General features: G+C 34.0%; 1 protein-coding gene across 9 annotated transcripts in view; it reads left to right on the forward strand.

The window, feature by feature from the left end:
• The window catches only part of PICALM (phosphatidylinositol binding clathrin assembly protein), a 102,712-nt gene that overhangs the window by 60,246 nt on the left and 29,913 nt on the right, over nucleotides 1-12,553 (forward strand). For 5 of the 9 annotated variants that reach the window (XM_077778433.1, XM_077778429.1, XM_077778431.1 and 2 more), the window contains exons 12-13: nucleotides 2,532-2,635; nucleotides 8,040-8,189. In XM_077778433.1, the coding sequence (XP_077634559.1) occupies nucleotides 2,532-2,635; nucleotides 8,040-8,189 (254 nt within the window). The remainder of the gene's footprint in view (nucleotides 1-2,531; nucleotides 2,636-8,039; nucleotides 8,190-12,553) is intronic. The other 4 variants (XM_077778434.1, XM_077778435.1, XM_077778436.1 and 1 more) reach the window with 1 other exon arrangement.

Consider the following 12,553-nt stretch of genomic DNA (forward strand, 5'->3'; position numbering starts at 1 on the left):
CCTTTCATTGGATATTAAATGTCTTTCATGTCTGTTTATTGCCTGGTGTTAAATTTAGTAATCTGGCATACAGTAAGAGTTTAGTTTAAGCCAGATTTATGTGGTATTGAAGCCTCCCAGACCAACGTCAATAATCTTGTTGAGATGTCAATAATTGAAGCCACATAACAATGGAAATAATATTTCTAGGCAAATTCAAATAATTGGTTTATTTTAAATTTGTCCTATCTTTTACCTCAGAGTGATTTAAAGTAGAAGTTTGGAAGTCAGATTCTGGTTTGAATCCTGGCTCTGTTACTTCTTAATCTTTTTTTTTTTTTAAGACCTGTTTTCCACATAAGACATGGTATGGTATAGGTCACTGGTTCTCATTCTTTAGTAAGCATCAGAATTCCCTGGAGAGAGTCTGAAGCCACAGATTTCTAAACCTCAACCCCGCTGTTTCTGATTCAGTAGGTATAAGCCAAGCCCCAAGACTTTACATTTCCAACAGACTCCCATGTGGCTAGTGTAAGATTTAGCACAGTCCTATATTAAAGGACACAATCGTAAACAATATCTTTGGTTTTGTTGTTGTTTCTGTGTATTTTATTTTTAACTCCTCCTTAAAACGTCTTCCCTTCCACCTACTGAGTCCTGTCATCATTCAGTGTAACTTTACTGAGTTGCTACCTGTTCCCTAAAGTCTTAAAAGATTTTTGTTGAATTTAGTTGTTTTTCTTTCAACTTTATAATTATTTTTTTCTTGTTTGTTTTGTTTTTTGGCATGCTGCCTTTTTAAATTCCCATTAAAATAACATTGAGCCGGTGAAATATCCCCACTTGAGAACCTTAGAAAGAAGTCTCTCTTAGGGGAAATAAATGGAAAAGATATTGAATGTTTAAGAATGAAACAAATTTCTAGGTAAAGAACTAATGTGACTATTTTTTATTTCACTTAATACACTCACAGTTTTTACCTTTTGATTGTAATTGAAGGCAAATCTTAATAGCCTGTAACAGAATGCATATTGCCTTATTCTATTTTTTCCCCTAAAGCACTAAATGCATTTGTATTTTTATTTATTTGTAAAGCTATTTTTTACATCTAAAAGACATTTCGTTTTTGAGTAAGTGTAAGTTAAAAATGATTTATGTTGTTGCATACACAATGCTTCAATTCATGGAAACTCTGGGATCTTTTTTATAATGTTTATTTATTTTTGAGAAACAGAGCATGAGCAGGGTGGGAGGGGCGGGACACAGAGAGAGAGAGAGACAGAGAGACAGAGAATCCCAAGTAGGCTCTGTGCCATCAGTGCAGAGCCTGATGTGGTACTCGAACCTGCTAACCATGAGATTATGACCTGAGCTGAAATCAAGAGCAACTCAGTCGACTAAGCCACCCAGGTACCCCTCTGGGATCTTTTTTTGATTGTTATTCCTTAATCACATAAAAGTCGTACATATCATGTAAGTAATGCCCCCTATAATTGTGTAATGTGGTGTCTTTGTTACAAGTTTATGTCATATATGCATGTATAATTTTTTCCTGTATTGTTAATATGTTTGGATATTGAAGCAGGACAATTAACAGGTAATTTGCTTTGTTAGGGGTATTAGTACTACAAATGTAATGGAAGTTCTTTGAAGATTAAAAGTAAGAAAATACATTTCCTTAAAAAAGATTAAAATTGCCATGATGTTTCGTATTTCAGAATCATGTTGTTTAGGTACATTTCAGTAAGGAAATCAGTATTTTCCCAGGAGAGTCACTGATACATCCCAAAAGGGGTATAGTATATTTATTTGAATCCTATATAAATTTAAGACATGGCACTTGAATACTTTTTCCAGACCTCCTTAGAAATATGCTATCATATGGGGCGCCTGGGTGGCTTAGTCGGTTAAGCGTCCGACTTTCACTTGGGTCATGATCTCGCGGTTCGTGGGTTCGAGCCCCGCGTCAGGCTCTGTGCTGACTGCCAGCTGAGAGCCTGGAGCCTGTTTCAGTCTGTGACTCCCTCTCTCTCTGACCCTCCCCGGCTCACGCTGTCTCTCTCTCTCCTAGAAATAAATAAAAAAAGGGGCTCCTGGGTGGCATAGTCGGTTAAGCGTCCGACTTTCGCTTAGGTCATGATCTCGCGGTTTGTGGGTTCGAGCCCCGCGTTGGGCTCTGTGCTGACTGCCAGCTCAGAGCCTGGAGCCTGTTTCAGTCTGTGACTCCCTCTCTCTCTGACCCTCCCCTGCTCACGCTGTCTCTCTCTCTCTCTCCTAGAAATAAATAAAAAAAAATTAAAAAAAAAAGAAATAAAAAAAACATAAAAAAAAGAAATATGCTATCATAAATATAGATATGCTGTTAAATATATTAAGGGTGTGCAACTGTTACTGTGCTGAAACTGTTCCTTCATTTGAAGTTTACATTATTGGGGCCTTTTTTTACTTTTAATATTTTTATTTACTGGAGCAGAAGAGAATGATACAGTAAGGTTTTACCTAATAAATAAATAGATACATAGATAAATAATCTTTTCAAAATATTTTCCTAGCACATCAAAGCTACCAAATGATCTGCTTGATTTGCAACAGCCAACTTTTCACCCATCTGTACTTCCTATGCCATCTGCTTCTCAGGTAGCAAGTACATGGGGAGGTAAGCATTAATGAATTCTACTTAATATGTTGTATAGGCCTTTCCCATCTGCATTCTGTAGTATTTCACTCATTTGTATAGTTTTGGTTACACTTGATAAGGGTGAACTTGAAAAATATTTAAAATGGCAATGAGGTAATTTTGTTCCTTGAAGACATTTTCATGTACTTGTAAATGTAATTTTGGAATTTCTCTTCAACTAAATTATGAAGTGAGGTTTTAATGAAGGTGAAGAGGAAGGATCCAATGTATATTGAAGTATGAAATCGTTATTTCAGTGTTGAATATTACATAATCAGAAAATGCGTAAGGGTTATTGTGCTTTGGTCTGGAAAAAAAATGACTAATGGAGAAAGGAAACTCAGGCTTTGTAAATATATGATAAGGTTCTAGTAAAACTCATACAGTGTTATCATGCAATAAATTATGTTCTGACTGTGAATGTTAGGACAAACTTTATGCTACTTGTATTTAAAACTTTTAATTCAGATTTTTAAGATTTTGGTATTCAAAAAATTTTCCCCTAATAGCAATAGGAATGTTTGCTGCCCTGGAGTAGTTCTTTGATCTTAAGCCGATTCTATCATGATCACTGACCTGGCATCTTTGAAGGATTGAGCCTAATCCATGTCAATTTTTAAGCAGTTTTGCTTAGATATATAATATTTTTTCAAATGATTTTGGTTGGTTTTGGTGCCTTTGTTTGCATATATGTATTATTTTACAGACACTCAAAAGCGTGAAAGCAGGAGTTTTTAAATGTTTGTTCAGTGCTGTATTATCAATGCCTATAACACCTTGATATTTAATAAGCTGTTGAATGAGTGGATGTTTTCTTTTCTGGACAGGTAGTTTTTGGTTCAGGATGTGGCAGGGAACAGGAATAGTGAAACACTAAAACATTAGATTTCTACACTAATTTTGTGAGCCATGACTTGATTTAAAAAACTAACTTAGATGATTAATTTAGCTAAATTTAAGATCTGAGGGGTAATTTCTAAAAATAAGTTAAAGTCAATAAATATCTTAGAACTATTTGTCTGAATGGTATGTAGACAGCAGATTAAGATTAAGAGTTTCTTAATATCCCAGTGATAAATCCTAATTTTAAGATTTTTATAATCAGCAAAATTACATGCATATTTTCTGCTTATTGCGAATTGTTTTAGAAAAGCTTAGTAGACTTGATATGACCATTTAAATAGTTTTAACTTGCTTTACCCCTCCCCACTTTAAAAAACAGTGTCGTTTTTCTGAAGTTAAGGCTGAATGTTGCTTTTCTAAATAGATGAGAAATTTTACAGTAGGCTTAGTGAGAACTATCACGACGTTTCAAAGAAACTGAACTGTAAAGTTGTTTTGTTTCGATAGTTAATTCTAATAATGAGAAGATAATTAGTTTCTGCTTGGGATTATTGAACTCTTATATGAAGCCAGGTGGACTTTTATTGTGGGAGAATAATTTCAAGAGTTGTTTCATGTCCTGTCAGAAGAAATTATTTCATAGCAGTCTGTGAAAATAGTATATTGGAATACACATAGTCATGTTTTAGTTTTCTGTTTTAGGTTATTTTTCTCTTTGTATTATTTCCATCAAAATTTCCTTCATATTTTAACATGAGGCTTTCTGTGTACAAGTGAGACTGTTAAAAGTATTAACAATACAAATCAAGTACAGGGGAACAGAGGCCATAGCAGTTGACTGTTATTTTTCCAAAAGCTTATTACACATGTGGAAAGGACAGTGAGTGACTTTTACTATAAACCTCTCAATTTAAGAATTATATCTTGTCTTGACTTTCATATTTCTGAGCTGGTGATAATTTCAGAGTTTGGACTTCGCATGATTGGATAGCTGAAGAGTGTTTTAAGTCAGGAACTTTGAATACTTCTTTTTAAAAAAAATTTTTTTTAATGTTTTATTTCTGAGAGAGAGAGACAGTGTGAGCAGGGGAGGGTCAGAGAGAGAGGAAGATACAGAATCTGAAGCAGGCTCCAGGCTCTGAGCTGGCTGTCAGCACAGATCCTGACATGGGGCTTGAACCCATGAACCATGAGCTATTGACCTGAGCCGAAGTCAGATGCGTAACCAACTGAGTCATCTGGGCACCCCGAATACTTCTTAATTCAGTGTATTTTTTATATCAAGGACATTTGGATTAAGATTTTTTACTTTATTTTAAAAATTAAAGTTAGACAAAACAAAGGTATGATTTTTTTGATAGTTCTATAATCTTATTCTATGTTTCTCTTGCTTTCATTTGCTAAAAATGGTTTTTAATAACAGATTTGGTATTTTTCAAACAGATTTGGTATTTAACTTAGTTCTTATCCTAAGCACCACAGAGATGATGTGTATTCCCACAGATAAGTTAGCAGTGTAGAGTTAAAAGGAAGTAAGGTTTGCATGTTTATATAAAAGGCATTTAAGATTCCACCTAAAAATGAACATGAGAGAACACAAGCTCTTCTGTTCCCCTCATTGCATTTATTAATGAGCCTTTGATTTTTCAAGAAAAGGTCTGGAGTCTGAATGAGTACTTGGTGTTGAATACTAATCTGTGAGAATATTTAAGTTTGTATCACCTTTAACACTTTGTGTCACAGCAAATCTAACAATATACAATATTACCAGCTCAGTACAATCATGTATATTTTAAGTAAGATTTCAAAACTTAATTCAGGCAAAAAATAATCTGTTCTGAAGTTTAATTTGCTTTACTGTCAGCTGGCATGAAACACACAACACTTTATGAAAAACTCATTTGTCTTTGTGTATATGTAGGTATCCAGTATTTAGGACACAATAATGTTGATTCTTAATTTTTGGATTTTAGTCCTCAGTACTTCAGATTATTTTTTGATGTAGTAGCATAAAATTAAATTCAAATGAATAATAAAAACTATTTTTTAAAAGTTTAAAGAATTTATAGTAGTTTCCAGTCTGGTAAATGAAGTTTAAGTTGGGATAGCTGGAACATTTTTTTTTTTAATCTTAATGAATTTGTTTTTATTATTGATGGTATAGTGTCCACTAACAAATTAACATCATCTAGATTACCTCTAATGTTTTGTCAAGTAGATTAAGAACTGATTTTTCTTATTGTTTGATTGACAATATGGGTATACTTAGATGGTTCTGTATATTCTTAGAAGATGATAATAAGTTTAGGTAAAAATCATTCATTAGAGTAGCAGATAACTAATAACTTTCCCCAAACATGTCCCATAGATGGGTAATAGAAAAATGTGTTTTTTGAATGACTTCTCTCATAGCAAAAGGCATGGAAAACTAGAGAGATGTTTTGAGTCCAACAACGTATGCTGTACTTCAAAAACTTTATGCCACTATTCTTTATTTTAAAATAGTACTTTCAGTGAATTGATCAACTAAAAATAATGCATCTCTTTTCTTATTCAGGAAGGAGTTAGATAGGTTTTCTGTACTAAAATAAAAATGTAATGATGACCAATTTCTTGTATCTGGTTTCTGCTTATTAATTACTTTTTTGGATTCTTTTCATCCATTGCTCCATTTATTGTGGAGTGGAGGGGTGGGAAAGATGTTAAACGTGATCATTTGAGTGTGAATACTACATTAGTGAACTTTGATACATTTGTAGCACTTTATTTTGGGGTGTGAATTGATGTTCTGTAGAAATGCTTAATTCCCAGAAAATAATTGCACAAAAATACAAAAAAATAATATAAAAATTAAAGTTTCATAAAAAGATTCTGTATAAGCCACTGACCTCAAGATTTTTTTTTTGTGTTTTCCTTTTTTCAACAGTTGTAGGATTTGAATTTATTGACTTTAGGGAAAGTATGCTTATAGTGAATGAGCTGGTCCTTAAAATCTTTGCTGTCTTACTCTATCATACAGTCTTAGAGTAAAATAAAGTGCTTAGTATACTATTTTGTTAAGTGAAGATCACAAACTAGACAAGGATAGGCAAGAATAAGCTGCTGCTTAAAAGCATAGAAAGTACAGGTTAAAAGTATTTTTGTTGCCTTTTATTTTTTTGTCTCCCCGTTTACTTAAGGTAGGAAGAGTGGCTTTCAGTCATTAGAATGATGATTATCTTGAATGAGGTATAGGTATAGTAAATATCTGTTTCTAAAAATAACTTTAGAGGTAATAATATATACCAAATAATATATATTTGGTACCATTCTAATATGGAACAATACTTTTGTTATTCAGCATATCTTTTTATTTTTATTTTTTAAGTTTATTTATTTTGAGAGAGAGACCGCAAGAGAGAGAGCTTGCGCATGCAAATGGGGGAGGGGCAGAGAGAGAGAGGGAGACAGAGAATCCCAAGGATGCTCTCCACTGTCATCATGGAGCCCCATGCAGGGCTCCATCCCAGGAACTGTGAGATCATGACCTGAGTCAAAATCAAGAGCCAGATGCTTAACCAACTGAGCCATCCAGGTGCCCCTTCAGCAAATTGTTCAAAGCCTTAATGATTTGGCTTTAGAATCCTTAACTGGACTTTGAGAGCGGTTCCCAGTTTACTCAGTGGACACCACTCTTTTGTCTCTGTTCTTCATTTTTCTAAAATTCCTTTCCTTTTTCTAAATCATAAGAACCTTTCTTCATCTGTATTTTTAGTTTCCTACCTCTGAACCTATACACGAGTTACTCCCACTTGTTAGAAATACCCCCTGATCCCTGATTCTTTTTGTTTTGAAATTTTACTCAATACCACACACATATTGGTTGTTCATATCTGTTATTTGAGTAAACAGCTATGCCATGAAAGCCAATATATTCCCACCTAGGTCAGGGAACATGACCAGGTCAGGTGGCTCTTTTATAGATGCATTTTGGTTTTTTCTCGTTTTTAACTATCTGACTATTTGCTTCTTGATATTTGAAAGCAGATCTATCTTTAGTATGCTGCCGATGGTTTTTTAAAATGTTTTTGCAATTTTCTTTCTTTCTTTCTTTCTTTCTTCTTTTTTTTTAACATTTATTTAGTTTTGAGAGATGGAGACAGATCATGAGCACGGGAGGGGCAGAGAGGGAGAGACACACAGAATTGGAAGCAGGCTCCAGGCTCTGAGCTGTCAGCACAGAGCCTGATGCAGGGCTCAAACCCACGAACTGTGAGATCATGAGCTGAGCCAAAGTCGGACGCTCAACTGACTGAGCCACTCAGGCGCCCCAGTATGCTGCCAGTGTTAATTGGACATGTAAATATTTTCTTCTGAGGATTCATTTTGAAATATTTAAATGCAGTTCTACCATCTTGATGATGATGATTAGATATTTTGCACTAAGATTAATAAACAGTAATATAGCTACTACTTTTCACTTTGCATCTTTTGACTAATTACAATACTAATTAATTTACTTCCTTTCTTCATTTTGCTGTAATGCACTTGGACTGCACAGATCCTTTCTCTGCTACTATAGATGCTGTTGATGATGCCATTCCAAGCTTAAATCCTTTCCTCACAAAAAGTAGTGGTGATGTTCACCTTCCCATTTCTTCAGATGTATCCACTTTTACTACTAGGACACCTACTCATGAAATGTTTGTTGGTAAAGTACCATTTAACCTTTCTTTCCAATTGATGTTTATACTGCCTAAGTATTTTCTTACGTATTCATTGATTATTTTTAAGGCACTGTAATAATTTTGGATTTTAATATCAAATTTTAAAATAAACTAAATAATGTAGTGAGATTTTTAAAATGACACTAGTATCCCTAATTTTATTTAATTGAAGTTTTTAGGAAAGAAAATTTCCTTTGAAGTTGGGCTGTTTTTTGTATTTTGTTCTCTATCATATTAGTGTGATGCTCAAGCTAACATCGTTTGCCACATTTTATTAATTAATTCGGAAAGTTGGTTGTAGGGTAACATCTCTTAAAACTTACTGACATGTTTATGCATACTTTATTTTTTCCATTTGTGTTTGGGAGGGAGGGTGGTTAATCACTCTTAATAGCTATCTTAATTTTTTTAAAACTGTGAATAGTATAATGTTAGATTGCCTCAAATAAATACATACTGTCTGTCTCATTCTTTTGTGTTTTTTTAAGTTTATTTATGTATTTAGAGAGCACATAGGCATATGTGAGCAGAGGAGGGGCAGAGTGAGAGAGTGTGTGTCCCAAGCCAGCTCTGCACTGTTAGCACCATGCAGGGCCCCAGCTCATAAACCCTGAGATCATGACCTCAGGTGAAATCAAGAGTCAGTTGCTGAACCAACTGAGCCACCCAGGTGCCCCTGTCTGTCCCATTCTTAAGGGTTTCACTTCATTGTTAGCCTGGAGATAAATGACAAGTAGAAAATGAAAAACAACTTGACTAAATTGCCCTTAATTATGGTATAAAAACCCATAAAAAGGTAAAATTTCACTCCAGAGTTAATACAGGGAAATATAAGTTTTTGAGTATTTACTAACCTGAACTTAATGTTTTTGAACCCTGCTAAAAAGATGCTAAACATCCCTTAAAAGATAGTGAAATGTCTTTTAGTCAGTTCAGAGAAACAGCTAAAGATGATGCAAGTTTAAATCTTTGTTTAAAGCAACGTGCATAAAGTCATCTGTGTATCCTAAAGAGATCACGTGGCCACGTTCTGAACATTCTGTTTTATATAGCTAACGGGGCAGAAGAGAGGTGACTAGAAAACAATAGTTGGGGATTTGAGAGTTGCAAGACAGGTGCTCTAGTTATATATAACTAGTCTCATAGCTCTAAATTACAGTAATTGACTACAGTATTTCCTTCATGTCATTGTAAAACATTACAAATTAAAAAGCAGTTGAAACTAAATTTCACATTCTGTTACTCTTTAGAAAATTTGTGAAATACAGTACCTTATTTGCTTGGTAATAAAGGGTTACTAGAGTTATCCTTTGTGGTTTTCTAATAACTTTGTATTTATGCTTACTGAATTTACACTAGTATGTATTTAGTAAATATGGCTTCTTGTGTCATCTTAAGCTAGTTGCCTTAATTTTGGAGTATGAAAGATATCTTTGCTTTGGGGCAATAATTTCCATCTTTTAAGTCAGAACAGTCCATGTGCTTCAGGCTGTCAATCTTCTATTCACCCAGGAGGGTTAGAATGGAAGTCAGTAACCTTAAGTGCTAAAGGGCATAGCTATTTCACATTGATACAGAAGCAGAGTAAAAACATAAAGCCATTCAAGGAAAGTCCATAACAAAAGGAATATACTAGAAATTTCATTTTCCTAATGTTTCTTAAGTTGGGGCCTGTGGGTTGGGGCAAGAGGAAGACCATAAAGTTTGATGGCTATATACGCCAAGGTGAGTAGGTGCATTTGAAGATTAAAATGATAGAATTGGTGGTTTAGGGCTTGCAGAGACCTCCAGAGAATGTTTGGTCAAGTTCTCAACTCTCATATTGGTAAGAGAATTATTATCATTTTCTGGATGGGTCGCCTGAGTCCCAGAAAAGTTAATATACTAAGAAAACCCAGCTAGTAGGAACAAAAGCTTGATGCAGGAGTCCTTTAGCTTTGGTCTACACTGCCTTATGGAAGTGTGGACTTTATTTAAATATTTACATCCTTTGAGTGCAAATAGTACAAATGAAAGTATAAATTATATTTAAGAAAAATCTGTCAGGTTTTTGTCATTAGCAAAAACTTAATTATTACTCAGTACTTACATTTTTGTAAAAATAAGTACAGAATGGGAAAATAAAAACCACTCATGTCAACCATTAGATATTAGTCTGGAACAAGGATCAGCACATTTTTTCTTAAAGGGTCAGATTATAAATATTTTTGGGTTTTGAGCCACATAGTCTCTGTTGTAGCTACCAGCTTTGTCTTTATAGCATGAAAGTAACCATAGAGAGTACATAAACATGTGTTTGGCTGTGTTCCAATACATTTTTATTTACAAACACCTACAGTTATAGTTTGCTAATGCCTGTCTTTAGAAGAGCCTTTTTAATAAGACTTTTAGTCCACATTAAAAGTTTCTGAAAAGTCGGTTGTGTAATAAAAATTCTAACAGTTTCTTACTCAGAGTACTAAGAGCGTGAAAGGACCACCCAAAATATGTCATTCTTAGAGATACATTGTCTAATTAGCCACTGGCTGCATTAATTAATTAAAATTAAATACTTAAATAAAATTAAAATTTTTACATATTTAGCTTTATTAGCCACATTTCTGTTGTTCAGTGGCACATGTGACTTGTGGCTCCCATATTGGAGAGAGCAGATTAGAAAACATTTCTGTTACTAGAGAGTTTTTCGGATAGTGCTGCTCTAGAACAGCGGTCAGTAAACTTTTTGTGTAAAAGGGACAGATAGTAAATATTTCAGGCTTTACCAGATACATAAAATCCCTGTTGTATATTCTTCTTTTGTATTTCATTTTTTAAAACGCTGTAAAAACGTAAAAACCATTTTTAGCTCACATGGCCTTGTAAAAATAGGCCACTGGCTGTAATTTGCCAGCTTCTGCTCTTTAGGATTTAGAACAACCCAGAAAAATCAGAATAGCTACATAGACACCCTCTAACCCTTCCAGAGGAGGATATTGATCTGATAATGTGATGCTCCCTGTACTAAGTAAGTAGCTAGACCATATTAAAGCAAGAAGAGTGGGTTGTGGTCCCACCTATGCCATGTCTGTGACCTCATTCAGGCTTCTTACTTAACCAAAGACGTCAGAAGACATGTTAATATTGACAAAAGCCAACTGCTTCTTATTTCTCTAAAGAAATACAGTGTTGGTTATTTCAAAAATATTTTGCGGATATATTTTAAATATATCCATAATGGAGACAAGTGCTTTGTTTTTTTTTTTTTTTTTAAGAAAGTTGTAATTTAGAGAACACTAAGAGCTTGGACTCTCCTGTTTTTGTTTTGTTTTGTTTTTACTCCATTCTATTCTTAACTGTTCCTACTCATTTTTCTCTTTTCCTTTTTTTCCTGTTCTTTTTTTCCCCCTGTGTATGCCTTGTCAGATTCTTTTTATGGTACTCAGGCTTATCCTAATACTGCCCTTATGTACCATGAGCCTTCTACTGTACCTGGTTTATTTGGAGGTGGGTAATGGTATCTCTTAAGGTGATCTATTTATGCAGGAGGGAGCTCCTATTGTTGTTTTCTTTAAAATAAGGTTTTTTTCTTAGTTTTGTAAGAAAAATTAAAAATTTTTTTAAAAAAATTAAAATAAGGTTTTTTCTTAGTTTTGTAAGAAAAATTAAAAATTTAAAAAAAATTAAAAATTTAAAAAAAATTTCTAATTTTGTTTGCCTTATTTAAACACAGGATTGTTTTGTGAGTGGATGCTTGTCATCTTCCTACTTAAGCTCATACTCAAAAGGTTCACATTTTTAGAGGAATTTATAAAATTTTAATATTACAAGCTTATGGAATTTAAAGCCCTTTGTAGAGATGCTAGTGATAGAACACTAAGTAATTTTGACTTGAGCAGTTGTGGCACAGATGTAGGGAGATTCTGCTGGAAACAAGTGTGCTTTTCCAGCACTGTGCAAAGACAGTAGAAAAGGGAAACAGTTTCCATAGAAGCATGGCCAACTTGATACTCATATTTCTGTCTTTGCAAACATATTCTAGGCCAGTGCAGTAGCAATGAAAACTCAAAATCCGGCTGTTTTTTGTTTTGTTTTGTTTTTGCATAGGAGTTGTTTACCATAGGTCAGTTGGCATTAAAAAGTGTGTTTGATACAACTAAAGAATTGAGATTACCAACTGGCAAAGTTGGACATGATTAAAAGGATTTAAAAATGAAACTTATGGGGCACCTGGGTGGCTCAATTGGTTCAGCATCTGATTCTTTATCTCAGCTCAGGTCTTGATCTCAGGGTCCTGAGTTTGAGCCTTGTGTTGGGGTCCATGCTGGGTATAGAGCCTACTTAAAAAAATAAAATAAATAAATCAAAAATG

The sequence above is a fragment of the Crocuta crocuta genome, unplaced genomic scaffold (assembly GCF_008692635.1).
Source record: "Crocuta crocuta isolate KB4526 unplaced genomic scaffold, BGI_CrCroc_1.0 scaffold1247, whole genome shotgun sequence".
Taxonomy (NCBI): domain Eukaryota; kingdom Metazoa; phylum Chordata; class Mammalia; order Carnivora; family Hyaenidae; genus Crocuta; species Crocuta crocuta.